General features: G+C 43.9%; 1 protein-coding gene across 3 annotated transcripts; it reads right to left on the minus strand.

Moving 5' to 3' along the window:
• Window positions 1-604: 604 nt before the first annotated feature.
• S100A13 (S100 calcium binding protein A13) lies at window positions 605-17,096 on the minus strand. Of its 3 annotated transcripts, none has more exons than XM_036273106.1 (3): window positions 16,916-17,096; window positions 15,864-16,060; window positions 605-818 (listed from the first exon to the last, which is right to left on the minus strand). In XM_036273106.1, the coding sequence occupies exons 2-3, from the start codon at window positions 16,014-16,016 to the stop codon at window positions 675-677; spliced, it is 297 nt and encodes a 98-aa protein (XP_036128999.1). In that variant the 5' UTR covers window positions 16,017-16,060; window positions 16,916-17,096; the 3' UTR covers window positions 605-674. The 3 variants fall into 3 exon arrangements, with proteins under 3 accessions (XP_036128999.1, XP_036128998.1, XP_036129000.1); XM_036273105.1 differs by having other exon boundaries at window positions 15,864-16,057; window positions 16,916-17,095; XM_036273107.1 differs by lacking the exon at window positions 16,916-17,096 and adding an exon at window positions 16,354-16,372 and having other exon boundaries at window positions 15,864-16,057.
• Window positions 17,097-17,553: the final 457 nt, after the last annotated feature.

Genomic DNA, 17,553 nt, shown 5'->3' on the forward strand with positions numbered 1-17,553 from the left:
TGGAATTTCAACCCAGTTCCACCTTTTCATGTCTTCTTAACCTCTCTAATATCTATTTCTTCCTCTTTAATATAGGATTTAAAATAGAACCTACTTCAAAGGGTTGTGAGAATTTAACTAAGATAATGCAAGAAAATGTTTAGCACTATGCCTGGCACATAGCAAGCCCACAGAACAGGTTCACTGCTATCATCATCCAATAACACAAATCCCAGGAATAAGAAAAATGGGAGCCACGACCATTACCCTGAGACCCTGGTAGGATATGAGTCACCTCCCCTGCCCCCAGAAATCTGCCTCTACCTTAGTGTGTGTGTGTGTGTGTGTACATATATTATATTTATATATATATATATATATATATATATATATATATATATATTCACCAACCATTTATTTGTTGCACAACCTACCCTGAGCACAAGACTAGGAGCTAAATGTTGAAGAATATTTGAATATTTGAAGATAAATATTTCCTGGTCCTCAAGCTCAGAAATTTTGGACCCGCCCTCAGGTCAGAGCAGAGCTTTCCCACCCCGGCTCAGGAGAAGAAACCGGGATGGGTGTGAATAAAAACCATTCATGTTTCAAGGAGGAGGCTGGTTTTATTTGGGGGTAGTGGAGTTCTGCCTGGCCCTGCCCTGCCCGCCCCATCCTGGCCAACCGACTTTATTTTACTTCTTCTTAATCTCCAGGGCCTTCTCCTTTCTGATCTCCTTGGCCAGCTCCCCAATCAATCTCCAGTACTCATTGAACTTGAGCTCTGAGTCCTGATTCACATCCAAGTTCTTCATCTTCTCATCCAAGGAGCCCACATCCTGAGGAGACACCGAAGGGAAGGGTGGGTTAGATACGAAGGCTCTCAAGGCAGGGAGAGAAGGAAGAACCGCTAGTTGCCATTCCCTTCCCTCAGGGAGCACGAGGACCGCCCATACTTTTGAGACAGGGCTGCAGCCCCAAGTCAGTGCTGCCATCGTGCCCAACTCCAAGGGGCAGCAGCACAGGGAGGTGGGAGACTTGATTCATAGTGTTTGCTGGGGTGTAACTACTCCCACCACAGCAGATTATGAACCACAGACATGTCAATGAACACAGCTGGGAAGAGATGCACACAATGGACCCTCACCTGCAGGTGCAGGTGGGTTCCTGCACACCACTGCTCCAGCCCTGGGCTTTGTCCAAGGACACTCAGGGAGCCCTTGTAGGCATGGACCCACTCTGCCCACCTTCAGAGACTTCTCAGGCCACCCTCCTCCTTCACAGAAAGCTGAAGAAGTTCACAGCTCCTGGCTGCTCATTTGCATAAACCTGATGACTTCTCATTTTCCCATTTTATTCTCTATCCTGGTAGATAGGGGGAATGGCAAAGACACAAGGTATTTGTTTTTCTCGGGGGCCCTTAACAAAGTCTCTCATGACAAGCCTGTGAAATCAAAGGAGACTGTAAGCTAGACCATCATGATCAAAGGATTTGTTGCCAGATAAATAATCACAACTATAAAGTGGATGGTTGAACAATGCATCCCTGTCAAACCAGAGAAGGGTGCCTCAGGGACAGCTCGATGCTAAGCATCTGAACCAGCATTTGGATGAAGGTAGAGAAGACTTGCCTATTCTATAGATGGCACAACGCTAATCCATATAAGAGCTACACAAACCTTTTATAAAGCTATAATCATGCTTAATTGTAGAATACTATCAGCACTGCCAGTGGAAGGCAAAGATGCTCAGTATAACAGTACATTGGGAGGAATAGAAACATAAGATTAGTCAAGAGAGCCCTGGCCAGTTTGGCTCAGCGGTTAGAGCGTCGGCCTGCGGTCCTGAGAGACCCGGGTTCGGTTCCCGCTAAGGGCACGTACTTCGGTTGCAGTTTGTCCCCGGCCCTGGTTGGTCGCGCGGGTGGCAGCCACTCGATGTGTCCCTTCACGTCGATGTTTCTCTCTCTCTCTCCCTTCCTTTCTCTCCCTCCCACTCTATCTGTACAAAAAATGGAAAAAAATATCCTCGGGTGAGGATAAAAAAAAAAAAAAAAAAAAGATTAGTCAAGAGAAAGAAATAAAATGTATTGCACACCTAGAAAAAAAAAAGAGAATGATAATGGCTAACATTTCTACAAGTATAAGCACTTAATAGTGCTGACTGTTCCAAGCATTATGATAAACACATTACATGAGTTGACTTCATTTAATCTTCATAATCTGCTGGAATGAAAGGTTCCATGAGCACAGGGACATCATCCACATTGTTCACCACTGTAATGCCAGTGCCTGGGAGAATGTCTGGCACATGGCAGATGCCTGTTCACCACTGTAACCCAAAGTCTAGAACAGCATCAGGACAGGACAGAGTATTGATTAAATAAATGCCAGACCAATCCAACAAAAAACCAAACAAAACATTTTTATGAGTCCATTTCACAGATGAGAAATTAAGGCTCTGAAAGATTAAATAACTAACCAAGGATGACATGCAAGAACCTGCATTTGAACCTAGATTGTCTGACTCAGAGCTTATACCCTTATTCACTATTCTGTATGTCTCTCCCCACCCCCCTAAAAAAACTATTAGAAATGATAAAGTATCTGATTATAATATAAATACTCAAAAGCCAATACCTTTTAGGTATATAAATGTTAACCAGTTACAAACTATAAAAAAGAAGATCCCATTTAAAAGAGTAAAGAATAAAATAAAGCACTTAACATAAATGTAGAAATCTATCTAGCTTTTGTGAAGAAAACTGAACTAAAGGATATATGCGATATTGTGATTTATAAAAAATATATATTTGGTCATTCAGATGACTGACCATATATAATTCTCATATATACATATGTGGTCTCCCTCCCCAGTTCCTGACTCACAAATCCTAAAACCTATGAAATTTCCTAAGTGTTGAGAGTGACAAAAGTGTACTTGTTATGTTAATGAGGTATGTTCCACGATATCGGAAATTGAGTCTCAGAACATGTATTTAATATAAAAATTTTTTAAAAACCTTGAATAAATATAAAACCATACCTTTCTTTAGAGAGAAAGGCTCAATAGTGCAAAGATGTCAATTTTCCCTAGAATGTATTTACATAATACTAATTAACAATCTACAAGATTCTTTTTTTTTCTTTCTTTTTTTAAAATCCTGACCCAAGGATATGTTTACTGATTTTTTTAGAGAAAGAGGAAGGGAGAGAAAAACATCAATCAATCGGTTGCCTCTTGTATGCGCCTCATTTGGGGATCGAACCCAAAACCTAGGTATGTGCCCTGTCTTGGAATCAAACCTGCTACCTTTCAGCATGCAGAACAAAGCTCCAATCAACTGAGCCACACCGGCCAGGGGTACAGGATTCTTTTTAACATGGCTAACGTTACTAAAATTCTTCTTGAAAAAGAAACATGTGAGATTTGTAAAAATCTGAATAATGAGAACCAATTCTCTCTCTCTCTTTTCCTCTCTCTAAAACAGATATGGGGAAACTCTTTTCTGCCAAGGGTCATTTGGATATTTATAACCTCATTCACAGGCCATACAAAATTATCAACTTAAAATTTAGCCTGCTAGCCTCATGGGTGTGGCTCAGTGGATTGAGCGTTGACGCATGGACTGTGAGGTCCCAGTTCAATTCCTGGTCAGGGCATATGCCCAGGTTGCAGGCTTGATCCCCAGTAGAGGGCATGCAGGAGGCAGCCGATTGATGTGTCTCTCTCATGAATATTTCTATCTCTCCCTTCCTCGCTCTCTCTCTCTCTAAAAAAAAAAAAAAATCAATAAAACTTTTTTTTTAAATTAGCCTGCTATATTTGGTCAGGCTAATTTGGTGAGGTGTGTGATGTTAGCTGGTATTGATTTCGTGGCCCTTATGTGGCTCCCAGGCCGAATGTTCCCCACCCCTGCTCTAAAAAATATCAATAAAAAACGTATCTGCCCTGGCCAGTGTGTCTCAGTGGTCAGAGTGTCGGCCCACAGACCAAAGGGTTTCCGGTTCTATTTCTGGTCAAGAGCACTTACCTGGGTTACAGGTTCAATCCATGGCCCAGGTCCAGGCACATGCAGAAAGCAACCAATCGATGTGTTTCTCTCACATCAATGTTTCTCTCTCTCTCTCTCTCCCTCTCCCTCCCTTCCTTCCACTCTCTCTAAAAATCAATGGAAAAAATATCCCTGGGTGAGGATTAACCAAAAAAACAAACAAACAAAATCCTCAAGTGAGGATTTAGAAAGAGAGAGAATCAACTATTAAGTTATTAAAGCATATTATAAAATTACAATAAACAACCCTGGCCCATGTGGCTCAGTTGGTTGGAGCATTGTCCCATATACTGAAAGGTTGCAGGTTCGACTAATCCCTGGTTGAGGTGCATACGGGAGGCAACAGACCAATGTCTCTCTCACACTGATGTTTCTCTCTCTCTCTCTCTCTCTCTCTCTCTCTCTCTCTCTCCCCCTCTCCTTTCCTCACTCTCTAAAATCAATAACATATTCCGAAGTAAGAATTTTAAAAAAATACAGTAAACAATATTGTTACTAAATAAATAATAAACAGATGAATGAAACAGAATAAAGAGACCCAAAATACACATGGAAATTGAATAAATAATAAAGGTGATATTTCACATCAGTAGGGAAATTTTAATAATAAAATTAAGTCTGGGGTTATTTAATATGTTAAATTGGTGAAGAATGTTCTAAGGGTGACATAAAACACAGAAGCCATTCAGGGAAAGTTTGATAATTTGACTACATAAAAAGTTTTTATATTTTGTATGGCAAAAACTACCCAAAATAAAGTCAAAGAACAAAGGGAAAATTGGGGGAAAATATTTGCAACACACCTTATAGACAAAAGCTCATTTCTTCATTCTATAAAGAACTATAATAAATCAATAGGAGCCCAGCCGGTGTGGCTCAGTGGATTGTGTGTTATCCCATGGACTGAGAGGTCCTGGTTCAATTCCCGGTCAGGACACATGCCCAGGTTGTGGGCCAAATCCCCAGTGGGGACATGGAGGAGGTGGCCAATTGATGTTCTTCTCTCTCATTGATGTTTCTCTCTCTCTCTCTCTCTCCTTCTCTCTCTAAAATCAATAAAGAAAAAAAATTTTTTAAATATGAAAAAGAAAAATTCCTTGATAAAAGAAATAAGCAGTTCAGAGAAAAAAAGCAATATATATGTCCATAAAAATATTTTTTAATGTTCTACTTCACTCAGAATTAAAGAAATAGAATAAATCAGAACAAGTACCATTTTCACATATTAGACTGGCAAAAATTAAAAGCTTGGTAACTCTCTCATGGCACCTCAAAAGCAGCCAGTTGCTTCAGGATGAAGCTGAACATCTCTTTCCCAGCCACTGGCTGCCAGAAACTCACTGACGTATATGATGAACGCAAACTTGGTACCTTTTATGAGAAGCGTATGGCCACAGAAGTTGCAGCTGATGCTCTGGGGGAAGAATGGAAGGGTTGCCCTGGCCGGTTTGGCTCAGCGGTTAGAGCGTCGACCTGCGGTCCTGAGAGACCCGGGTTCGGTTCCCGCTAAGGGCACGTACCTCGGTTGCAGTTTGTCCCCGACCCTGGTCGGTCGTGCGGGTGGCAACCACTCGATGTGTCCCTTCACATCGATGTTTCTCTCTCTCTCCCCCTTCCTCTCTCTCCCTCCCACTCTACCTGAACAAAAAATGGAAAAATGTCCTCCGGTGAGGATAAAAAAAAAAAAAAAAGAATGGAAGGGTTATGTGGTTGGAATCAGTGGTGAGAACAACAAACAAGGTTTCTCCAGGAAGCAGAGGGTCTTGCATGGCCTTGTTTGCCTGCTGCTGAGTGAGGGGAATTCTTGCCATAGACAAAGGAGAACTGGAAAAAGCACAAATCTGTTGGGGGTTGCATGGTGGATACCAAACTCAGAGTTCTCAACTTGGTCACTGTAACAAAGGGGAGAAAGATATCCCTGATTTCATTGATACTACTGTGCCTCATTGATTGGGCCCCAAAAGAGTTAGCAGAATCTGCAAACTTTTTTTTTGGTACGTGTCTCTAGCGGGAACCGAACCCAGGACTCTCTGGTCCGCAGGCCGATGCTCCAACCGCGAAGCCAAACCGGCCAGAGAATCTGTAAACTTTTCAATCTCTGAAGAAAATGATGTCCGCCAATATGTTGTGAGAAAGCCCCTAAACAAAGAAGGTAAGAAACCTAGGACCAAAGCACCCAAGATTCAGCGTCTTCTTATTCCACAAGTCCTACAATACAAATGTCAGCAGATTGCTCTAAAGAAACAACATAAGCAAACTAAGAAAAATAAGGAAAAAGCTGCAGAATACGCTAAACTTTTGACTAAGAGAAGGAAGGAGGCCAAAGAAAAACACCAGGAGGTGGAAGAGGTCATAGAGGGGATAAATGGTGATGGAAAAAAATAACATAAAATAAACATTTAAATATTTTTTAATAAAAAGAAAAACACCAGGAACAAACTGCTAAGAGACATAAGCTGTCTTCTCTAATAGCTTCTACCCCTGAGTCCAGTCAAAAATGAAATTTTCTAGCCCAGCCGGTGTGGCTCACTGATTGAGCAGCGACCCATATACACCAAGAGGTCACCGGTTTGATTCCCAGTCAGGACACATACCCAGATTGTAGGCCTGATCTCCAGAAGGGGCATGCAGTAGGCGGCCAATAGATGTTCTCTCTCACTGATGTTTCTATCTCTCTCTCCCTCTCCCTTCCTCTCTCTCTAAAATCAATAAAGAAAAAATATTTTTTAAATGAGATTTTCAGCATTGTTATACACCAATGATGAACTCACAAAAAGAGAAACTGAAAAAACAATCCCATTTACCATCGCAACAAAGAAATTAAGATACCTAGGAATAAACTTAACCAAAGAAGTAAAGGACCTATTTGCAGAAAACTACAGGACATTGAAAAAAGAAATAGAGGAAGCTATAAAAAAAGTGGAATCACATACCTTATTCATGAATTGGAAGGTATGTGATTCCATATTAAAATGTCCATATTAGCCCCGGCCGGTTTGGCTCAGCGGTTAGAGCGTCGGTCGGCCTGCAGTCCAGAGAGACCCGGGTTCGGTTCCCTCTAAAGGCATGTACTTCGGTTGCAGTTTGTCCCTGGCCCTGGTTGGGTCGTGCGGGTGGCAGCCACTCGATGTGTCTCTTTCACGTTGATGTTTCTCTCTCTCTCTCTTCCTCTCTCTCCCTCCTGCTCTGTCTGAATAAAAAATGGAAAAATGTCCTCGGGTAAGGATAAAAAAATAAAATGTCTATACGTATTACCCAAAGGAATCTATAAATTCAATGCAATCCCCATCAAAATACCAACGACACATTTCACAGAACTAGAACAAATACTTCAGAAGTTCATATGGAACCAAAAAAGACCCCAAATAGCCACAGCAATCTTGAAAAAGAAGGACAAAGTAGGTGGGATCACAATACCGGATATCAGGTTGTACTACAAAGCTACTGTAATCAAAAGAACCTGGTACTGGCACAAGAACAGGCATATAGACAAGTGGAACAGAACAGAGAACCCAGAAATGGACCCAAGACATTATGCTCAATTAATATTTGACAAAGGAGGCAAGAACATACAATGGAGTAAAGACAGCCTCTTTAATAAATGGTGATGGGAAAACTGGACAGCTACATGCAAAAAATGAAACTAGACCATCAACTTACACCATACACAAAAATAAACTCAAAATGGATAAAAGACTTAAATGTGACATGCGAATCCATAAAAATCCTAGAAGAAAATGTAGGCAACAAAATTTCAGACATCATACGCAGCAGACTTTTCACTGATACATCACCTAAGGCAACAGCAACAAAGGAGAAAATGAACACATGGGACTACATCAAACTAAAAAGCTCCTGCGCAGCAAAAGAAACAACCATCAAAATGGAAAGGCAACCCACTATATGGGAGAACATCATTGCCAATGATACATCAGATAAGGGATTAATTTCCAAAATATATAGAATGCTCATACAACTCAACAAAAGGAAGACAAATAATCCAATTAAAATGGGCAGAGGAGCTGAATAGACATCTCTCCAAACAGGACATACAAATGGCCAAGAGACATAAGAAATGCTCAACATCAATAATTATCAGAGAGATGCAAATTAAAACAACAATGAGGTATCACCTCACACCTGTCAGAATGGCCACCATCAACAAATCATCAAACAAGTGTTGGTGAGGGTGTGGAGAAAAGGGGACTCTAGTGCACTGCTGGTGGGAATGCAGACTGGTGCAGCCACTATGGAAAACACTATGGTGTTACCTCAAAAAATTAAAAATTGAATTGCCATTTGAACCAGTGATCCCACTTCTAGGAATATACCCTAAGAAGCCTGAAACACCAATCAGGAAAAATATATGTACCCCCATGTTCATAGCAGCACTATTTACAATAGCTAAGATCTAGAAACAGCCCAAGTGTCCATCAGTAGACGAATGAATAAAAAAGCTTTGGTCCATATACACAATGGAGTACTATGCAGCTATAAGAAAGAAGGCTCTCTTATCCTTTGAGACGACATGGAGGGACCTGGAAAGTATTATCCTAAGCAAAATGAGCCAAGCAGAAAAAGACAAATACCACATGATCTCACTTATTTGTGGAATATAATGATCATAACAGTCTGAGGAATAGGGTAGACCCAGAGACGTGAAAGTAGGGTACAGACTGACAACCCTCAGAAAAGGGGGTGGAGGGGGAGGGAAGAGATAAACCACAGAACTTACATGCATGTATGCAATACCAATGGACATGGACAACAAAGCTGGGAACGGGGTGGGGGGGATGGGGAGGAGGGTGGCAATGGGGTAAAAAAGAAGAAACATCTGTAACAAAAATAAAATAAAATGAATTTAAAAAATAAATAAAAATGAGATTTTCTAAGAGTAACAAATAAATGAGATCAGACATTTAAAAAAAAGCTTGTTAAGACTTTGGGGCTTTAATTGTGCATCTAAAAGAAATTAATCTTTCTCTCTTCATCACTAAAATTAAAATAGTTTAGAGGGGAAAAAACTCTGTTTGGGCAAGGACATAGGAAATAGGCATTCACATGCATTCTTGGTGGCCATGAAATCTGGTACACACTTGTTGGAAGGCAAATTGGTAATATCTATAAAAATTAAGAGCATACGCCCTGGCCGGTTTGGCTCAGCGGTTAGAGTGTTGGCCTGCGGACCAGAGAGTCCCGGGTTCAGTTCCCACTAAGGGCACATACCTCATTTGTAGTTTGTCCCCAGCCCCTGTTGGGGTCATGTGGGAACCAGTCAATGTGTCTTTCTCACATCGATGTTTCTCTCTCTCTCTTCCTCCCTCTCTCCCTTCCGCTCTATCTACAGTTAAATGCATGCCTTGGCTGGTTTGGCTCAGCAATTAGTGCATTGACCTGCGGTCCAGAGAGACCCGGGTTCTGTTCCCGCTAAGGGCATGTACCTCAGTTGCAGTTTGTCCCCAGCCCTGGTTGGGTTGTGCGGGTCGGGTGGCAGCCACTCGATGTGTCCCCTTCATGTCAATGTTTCTCTCTCTCTCTCTCTCTCCCACCCTCCCACTCTATCCGAACAAAAAATGGAATAATGTCCTCGGGTGAGGATAAAATAAAAAAATACAGCTAAATGCAAAAAAATGTTCTTGGGTGAGGATTAAAAAAAAATAAGAACATACATGTCTTTCAACCTGGTATTTCTTTTTTTTTTTTTTTTAATCCTCACCCAAGGACGTTTTTGCATTTATCCTCAGAGAGAGCAGGAGGAAGAGAGGGAGGAACAGAGAGAGAGAAACATCAATGTGAGCGAGACACATCAACTGGTTGCCACCCACACAACCCCAACCGGGGCTGGGGACTGAGGTACGTGCCCTTAGCAGGAACCAAACTGGGACTCTCTGGTCCGTGGGCCGATGCTCTAACCGCTGAGCCAAACCAGCCAGGGCTCGATCTGGTATTTCTATTGCCAGACCTTTCCCTCAAGTATGCAAAGATATGTAAACAAGGATGTTTGCGAAAGAGGGTGGGAGGAATGGACATAAGAGAAAATTCCATCGGTGAAAAAGTGGCTACATAAATTTGTGTTCACCTATATTGGAATACAGTGCATCGTTTTTTAAAAATGGGAAAATATCATATATGCACTAGAAGGGGGAGCAGAATTTGCCACCCCAAAATATCCCTTTTGGGAGATATTGTATATTTAAGCTGGCTACTTTAAAGAAACAAATGACTCAGGCCCTGGCCAGTTTGGCTTGGCGGTTAGAGCATTGGCCAGCGGACCAAAGAATCACCAGTTCGATTCCAGTCAAGGGCATATATCTCGGTTGTGGTTCAGTCCCCAGCCCTGGTTGGGGTCCTGCAGGAGGCAACCAATTCACATCGATGTTTCTCTCTCTCTCCCCCCCTCTCCCTCTCCATCTCTCCCTCTCCCTCCCTACCTACCTCCCTCCCTTCCACCCACTCTAACTTCAGATCAATGGAAAAACATCCTTGGGTGAGGATTTAAATAGAAAGAAAGAAAGAAATGACTCAAGAAAACTCTTTGACCTTCCCCTAAATTCCTAAAATAATTTAGATAGAGGACCTGCTCCAGGAAGGGCACTATCATCACAGATTACTACAGTTTAATATGAATAGGTGTGATAGACAAGAAGGAACCTAGCAAGGCCCCAGTTTCTCAAAGCCCTCTCAGTGTCAAAGCCCTCTCAGTGTCCCATTGTTAATGATGGCACAGCAAATATCTATTTACCAAATATTTGCTTTTCTTTTCTTTTTTCTTTTTCCTTTTTTCTTTAGAGAGGAAGGGATGGGGCAGGGGGAGAAAGAAACATCAATGTGAGAGAGAAACATTGATTGGTTGTCCCAACCGGAGATCAAACCCACAACCTGGGAGTGTGTGACCACACCAGAAATCGAGCCCATGAGCCTTCGGTGAATAGGATGATGCCCCAACCAACTGAGCCACACCAGCTAAGGCAAACGTTTGATTTTTTTATCTCCATGTGAATTGCCTTCCTCCACTTTGAAATTCCAAACTGCAACACCCACTTTTTCCTTAGTTCAAGATGGCTCATGAGTGGTGGGAGCGGCGGAGGAGGGGTCAATGGAGGAAAAAGGGGGAACATCTGCAACACTTTCAACAATAAAGATTTTTAAAAGAGCCCTGGCCGGTTGTTCAGTGGTTAGAGCGTTGGCCCGTGGACCAGAGAGACCCGGGTTCGGTTCCAGCTGAGGGCGCGTGCTTTGGTTGTGGTTTGTCCTCGGCCCTGCTTGGGGTCGTGCAGTGGCAACCAGTCGATGTGTCTCTCATGTCGATGTTTCTCTCTCTCTCTTCCTCCTCTCTCCCTCCTGCTCTATCTAAAGATAAGTGCAAAAATGTCCTCAGGTGAGGATAAAAAAAATAAAATAAAATAAAATAAAATCTGAACCCCCCCCCAAAGAAAGATTTTTAAAAGAAATTTTTTTAAAATATGGCATGTGAGCCTTAAATGCCCGATTGGTCCTAAGGTCCCATATTCTAATGAACCCCCTATGTACATACATAATTAAATTTGGTCAGTTCCTCCTGTTAATTTCTCACATCAGTGTGATTATTATACCAGCCAGAAGAACTAAAAGGGGGGAAGGGGGAAATCTTCTCCCCACAACTGTTACATTTTTTAAAAGCTATTTGTAGAACAGTAGGTAAGATGTATCTATTCATTCACTTACTCAACAATTTTTACTTTTTTTTTTTTCTTTACTATTTCACTCAATATTTTATTGAGCACCTACTGGGAGTTAGACACTGCTCCTTTCCTCATAAGACATATTCTTGGTAATATATATGTATATAGTAAAGGTCAAGTTGTGATGGAAATGTTCTAAAAGAAAATAAAACAGCCCAGCCAGTGTGGTTCAGTGGTTGAGCATTGACCCATGCACCAAGAGGTCACCAGTTTGATTCCTGGTCAGGGCACATGCCCAGGTTGTGGGCCAAATCCCCAGTGCGGGGCATACAATCGATATTCTCTCTCACCGATGTTTCTCTCTCTCTCTTCCTCTCTTCTTCTCTCTCTAAAATCAATCAAGAAAAAAAATTTTATAAGAAGAAAAGAAAGCAGGGTAAAGTAATAGAGCACAAGGGAGGTGATCTTTGTATTCAGAGGTAAAGGAAGGCCATGTCGAGGATTTGCCATTTGAGCAGAAATCTGAGTTAAATAAGGAATAAGCCTAGCAAATACCTGAGGGATGAACATTCTGGACCAGGAGAGGAAAAGTGGAGACAGTATGTATAAATAACTCTCACTGCTTTTGAGTTTTGCTACAAAAGGGACGTAGAGACATAAGGCATAACCAAAGGGAGTTATAGGGTCAAGAGAGGTTTTCTTTTGTTTTCCTTTTTTTAAAAGATGGGAGATATTGCAGCATATTTGGAAACTGATCAGAACAACCTAGTAGAGAGAAAATTTTGATGATACAAAACAGGGAGGGAGAATTGAAAGGGTCAAGTCTTTAAGCAGGGGAGAAGGGATGAGATCCAGGGCACCAGTAGAGGGTCTAGCCTTGGGGGCACAGAGGATCATTCATGAAAACTGGAAGGAAGGCAGGGTATGTGCTGATCATTGGTAGATTTGGGGCAAGGAGCACATAGAGGTTCCTAATTGCTCTTATTTTCTCAGTGAGAGGGAGAATGTGAAAGGAGGTAGTAGAGTTTAAGGAAAAAGGAAAAGTGAAATAATCATCTGAAAGAGCTGGTAAATGAATGAACCAGGGAAATATACTAGAATTGGTAGGCATTGCTAAGGGTTCCCTTGGGGTTATGGTTATAGATTTAAAGTAAGACAAGTCAACATGGTGGGGGTTTTTCCAGCCACATTCTGCTATATAAATACAGGTGCAGAATGGCGGATTTTTGTTTTTATTTGAGAGAGAGAGAAACACTGATTTGTTGACTTTCATTGGTTGATTCTTATATGTGCCCTGAGCAGGAAATGAGCCCCAAACCTTGGCCTATTTGAACAATGCTCTAACCAACTGACCTACCCAGCCAGGGTCAGAATGGTGGATTTAATCAGCAGGTTAATGAAGATGAAATGTTGGATTTAACCTAAGTTGGGATTTTGCCAAACAAGGACAGAGAGACAAACTCAAGGGTTGAGGGAGTGGTTATAATGATGAGCCTTAGAACCCAGCTGAGTAAGAAGGGCAATCAGGACACAAGGGATAAGGATGGAAGATGAAAATGTGATAGGGAGTCAAGGAAATGCTGGAGTGGAGGAACTAAATAGAGCTGAGAGGAAGCAGAGTTTGCCACCACAAAATATGCCTTTTGGGATGGAAACGGACTACTTTAAGCTGGTTATTTTCAAGAAACTAGACTCAGCCCCCAGCCAGGTGGCTCAGTTCTTTGGGGCATTGTCCCATACACCAAAAAGGTTACAGGTTCAATCCCCAGTTGGGGTATGTAAGGGAGGCAACTGATCGATGTTTCTCTCTCACATGGATGTTTCTCTCTCTCTCTCTCTTTTTCCCTCTTCCTCCCTCTCTAAAATCAATAAACGTATCCTCAGGTGAGGTTCAAAAAAAAAGACTCAGGACCCTGGCCAGTTTGGCTCAATGGTTAGAGTGTCGGCCTGTGGACCAGAAAGTCCCGGATTCAGTTCCCGCTAAGGGCATGTACCCCAGTTGCAGTTTGTACCCGCCCAGGTTGGGGGCATGTGGGTGGCAACCACTCAATGTGTCACACATCAATGTTTCTTTCTCTTCCCCTCCCCCCCCCACTCTATCTGAAGACAAATGCAAAAATGCCCTCAGGTAAGGATTTTAAAAAAAGGCATTGACGTTCCCCCTAAATGCCTAAAATATTTAGACAGAGAACCTGCTCCATGAAGGGAGCTATCATTATAGAAAACTATAATTTAATACAAATTAGGTGTAATAGGTACCTAGCAAGACCCCGGTTTCTCAAAGTCCTTTCTGTGTCCCATTGTTAAAGATGGTCCAGCAAACATTTTTTTTTTTTTTTAATCCTCATCCGAGGACATTTTTCCATTTTTTGTTCAGATAGAATGGGAGGGAGGGAGAGAGAGAGAAAGAGAGAGAGAGAGGAAGAGAGAAACATCGACGTGAAAGGGACACATCGAGTGGCTGCCTCCTGCACAACCCAACCAGGGCTGGGGACAAACTGCAACCGAGGTACATGCCCTTAGCGGGAACCGAACCTGGGTCTCTCTGGACCGCAGGTCGACGCTCTAACTGCTGAGCCAAATTGGCCAGGGCCAGCAGACATTTCTTGACCAAACATTTGCTCTTCAGTCTCAATATAAATTGCCCTCCCACCCTTTCAAGTCCCAAATCACAATCCCCTCCCCCTTCTCCTTAGCTCCAGAATGGCAATATAAGCCTCTATGGAAACCCCTTGTGCACATATGTGTTAAATGTGGTTATTTTCTCCTCTTAATCTATCTCATGCTAATTTGATTATTATGCTAGCCCTAAGAACATAGAAAGGTAGGAGGAAAATTCATTTCTACTCCCTTAGAGAGGAACAGAATTGGAATCACAGGAGGTAGAAGACAGAGAAAGGGAGGCTTAAAATTGAGATTTTGGAAGTGGTGCTTTATTTTGGTAATGACAAAATCTCAAGCGTGAACAGAGGAGGGGAATGCTGTGATTCAAGAAGACAGAATCTTTGGAAGTGAGGAGTTCAAGAAATGGAAATGCCCAGCTGCTAAATGAGCTGTCTCTGTGGACACTGAGGATAATGACAGTACCGGTGATGAGGGGGGAAAAAACAAACTAGGAGCTAAAGAGCTATAAGAAAGGCAGGTGGTATCTGAGCTTACAAGGAGCTGAGCATTTTAGGGAAAAAACAAAACAAAACACTAAGATCTAGAAGCAGCAATGAAAAAGCAAAGAGGTCACTCCGGCATTTCCAATCCCAGAGGAAGTTGGATTTAGAAGAAAAACCAATCACTATTTGACAAGGCTACAGGAAATGCTGTACTTTCAGGAGAGAGCCTGAAGTTTCCTCTGAGAAGAGGAAGGGGAAAGTCTGGGAAGCCTAAGGATGTAGGGGATTTTGCAAATGATAGACTATGAGTTTCAAAGACCAGTTTCTTTGTTTCTTTAAATCCATCTTCACCCACGTTTATGTTTCTGTGAATTTTCAGAAAGGATGTAAAAGAAATTGTTAGCAGCCTGGGGATGATGTACCAACCCAGTGTGGATGAAATTTAAATCCTTAATCTGACCAGTGAGGAAAGAAGGAACAAGCTTGTCAGGCACATTATTGAGGGGATTTCCAGAGGGTAGGAAGTAACCACAGGTCACTGAGATTCTATGACTACAAGAATTAGGCTGTTTGGTGGTGGTGGTGGTGGTGGTGGTAATTTTTTGTTTTTATTTTCTTGGGGGTTTTTTGTTGTTGTTTCTTTGTTTTTAACAAATCGTGTCCCACATCTGGGTCTCAGTTTCCATAATTGTTAAGTGAGGAGAGTGAATCTTGTTTTCTGTTGGCTGCCTAGCTCTGATGGTTTATGGACCTCCTGGAAGCAGCTCTGGGTCCAGTCCTGTGTGAGGGAAGGGAAACCAGAGAGGCACAGAGCAGACACAAGAACCTAACAGATGGAAGCATAAACCCAATAACACATTTCCCTTCACAGACACATCGCTACCTAGTTACACACACACACCAGCCAAGAAAAACCAGAATTACTTACACAAGCAATCACCTGCACCCTTCTCCACAGCACCCTTCTCAGTGGTCAATTATCCTGCCCAGCAATGTCATGTCACATATAGTGTCCCAAAGCCACTGTCACCCAAAATCTCAGGCCCAGAAACCCCCACCTACCTTGAGCAGGTGAGGTAACTGCTGAGTGGCTAGTTCCTTAAATTCATTGACACTGAGGCTGCCCTTCCGGCCCTCTTGACCCGCAAAGGTGAAGAAGGTGGTGACCACTGTCTCAATGGCTGCCTCCAGCTCAGTCAGTGGTTCTGCTGCCATTAGGGCCCTGGGGCTATGGCTGATGTCCTCAGGGGGCTGACCTGCTGGGCGGGGAAGGAACGAAAGGGAGAGTCAGGATAGGCCAGAGTGCCCCTCTCCTGGACTAGACATTATGGGGAAGAAAGGAGGATGGAGCTTGGGGCAGGGGAATAGTTTCGTGTGGGTGGGTATTTATTTCCAGAAACCCCTTCCTCTCTAGATCTCAGTCTGGGGGGTCCTCTTGAAGTGCCTACCTCTTAAGGACCCTTCTGTGGTCCTTCCCTCTGCCTGAAGACCCCTGTCAGGGAGGAGGCTTTCAGTCTGAGGGGCGCCTTTGGAGCCCTCTTAGTTTCCTTACCCCTCTGTGGGGTTGTCACAAGGGCCCTTTCTTGGAATGTCGCCCAGCCTCAAGGGGTCAGGAGGTTGTTTGTCTCCAAAGCTTGTTTGTTTGTGTGGGGACCTGGGTCATCACCCGCAGGCACTCTGTCTGCCCCTCCCAGTAGAGCAGCCCCGTCTGGCAAATGCCCAGCTGCAGTCAAGGCTGGCTCCTTCAGGCCAGACCCGGCCTCCCGGGGCCCCTCCCTGCCTCCCAGCAGGGCCAGCTGGGCAGAGCGCAGAACCCCCAGGCCTCCGCCTCTAGCCCTCTTTCCGAGTGACAGGGGTCCTGGATGGGCCTCTCTGACTGCCGCCGCCCAGGAAGGGCTTCGTCCTCACACTCACAGCCCCAGGGACCGGGGACGGGCTGGAGGAATCCTCTTTTTTCAGCTCTCCCTCCTCCTCCCCTAACAAAAACTGTGGTTGATTTCTCCAAGCCACTTCCTAAATTCCAGTCCGAGTGGGCTCCGGGGCAGGTTCCTGGGAGCCCAAGGAGGAAAAAGGCTCCCCAGGCTCCCTCCAGAGTTAAGGGGGACGCAACTCACCGGGGCAAGTCGCGGAGATGGGGTGCAGCGCTTGGGAGCCTCGCGGCTGCGGTTTACATGCGCCCAGGCTGCGAGGCGGGCCGCTCCCGAGCCCGGAGGTGTCAAGTTTCCTGGTTGATTCTGATGAGAGGGGACGCCCAATGACGCCTGGCGCCCCTCTCCCGCCCAGCGCCAAGCAATCGGCCCTGGATTCCGGGTTCCCCGACACGCCCCAACGCTAGCCCAGCCCACGCGCACACCCCCTTGGGGTGGGGGGGCACCTGCCTGGAACTGCTTGGCCAGATCCCGCTCAGCCTAGAGCCTAGGGTCCTGTCCCTCCCAATACAGCAGCCTGTGCCCCACCACACTCCCAAGTCTAATCAGGGGGCACGGGGGCGGGGCGAGGACATCTGCAGATTGAAAGAACCAAGTGTGGGATGTCAGCACTGACAGGCCCAATCTAAGAAACCCCCATCTCAGAATGAGGTCTCTCAAAGGACCCTGCAACTCAAGATCCCCTCAAGAGGTCCTAGACTGAGACCCCATAGAGGAGACCCCAGATTGAAATCCTCAGTGGAGTCTCACCCTGAAACCCCTGAGGGAATCTTCCAAGACTAAATTATTCAGTGGGCTTCTCCCCTTCCTTGCCTAGCTGGCCA

The sequence above is a fragment of the Molossus molossus genome, unplaced genomic scaffold (genome assembly GCF_014108415.1).
Source record: "Molossus molossus isolate mMolMol1 unplaced genomic scaffold, mMolMol1.p scaffold_m16_p_20, whole genome shotgun sequence".
NCBI classification, from domain to species: domain Eukaryota; kingdom Metazoa; phylum Chordata; class Mammalia; order Chiroptera; family Molossidae; genus Molossus; species Molossus molossus.

Bases quoted from the DNA above. Each gene is read 5' to 3' on its own strand.
- S100A13 (XM_036273106.1), bottom strand. From the start codon at position 16,016: ATGGCAGCAGAACCACTGACTGAGCTGGAGGCAGCCATTGAGACAGTG. The intron at 819-15,863 runs GTAGGTGGGGGT...GTGTCTCCTCAG, and splicing joins AGTTACCTCACCTGCTCAAG to GATGTGGGCTCCTTGGATGA.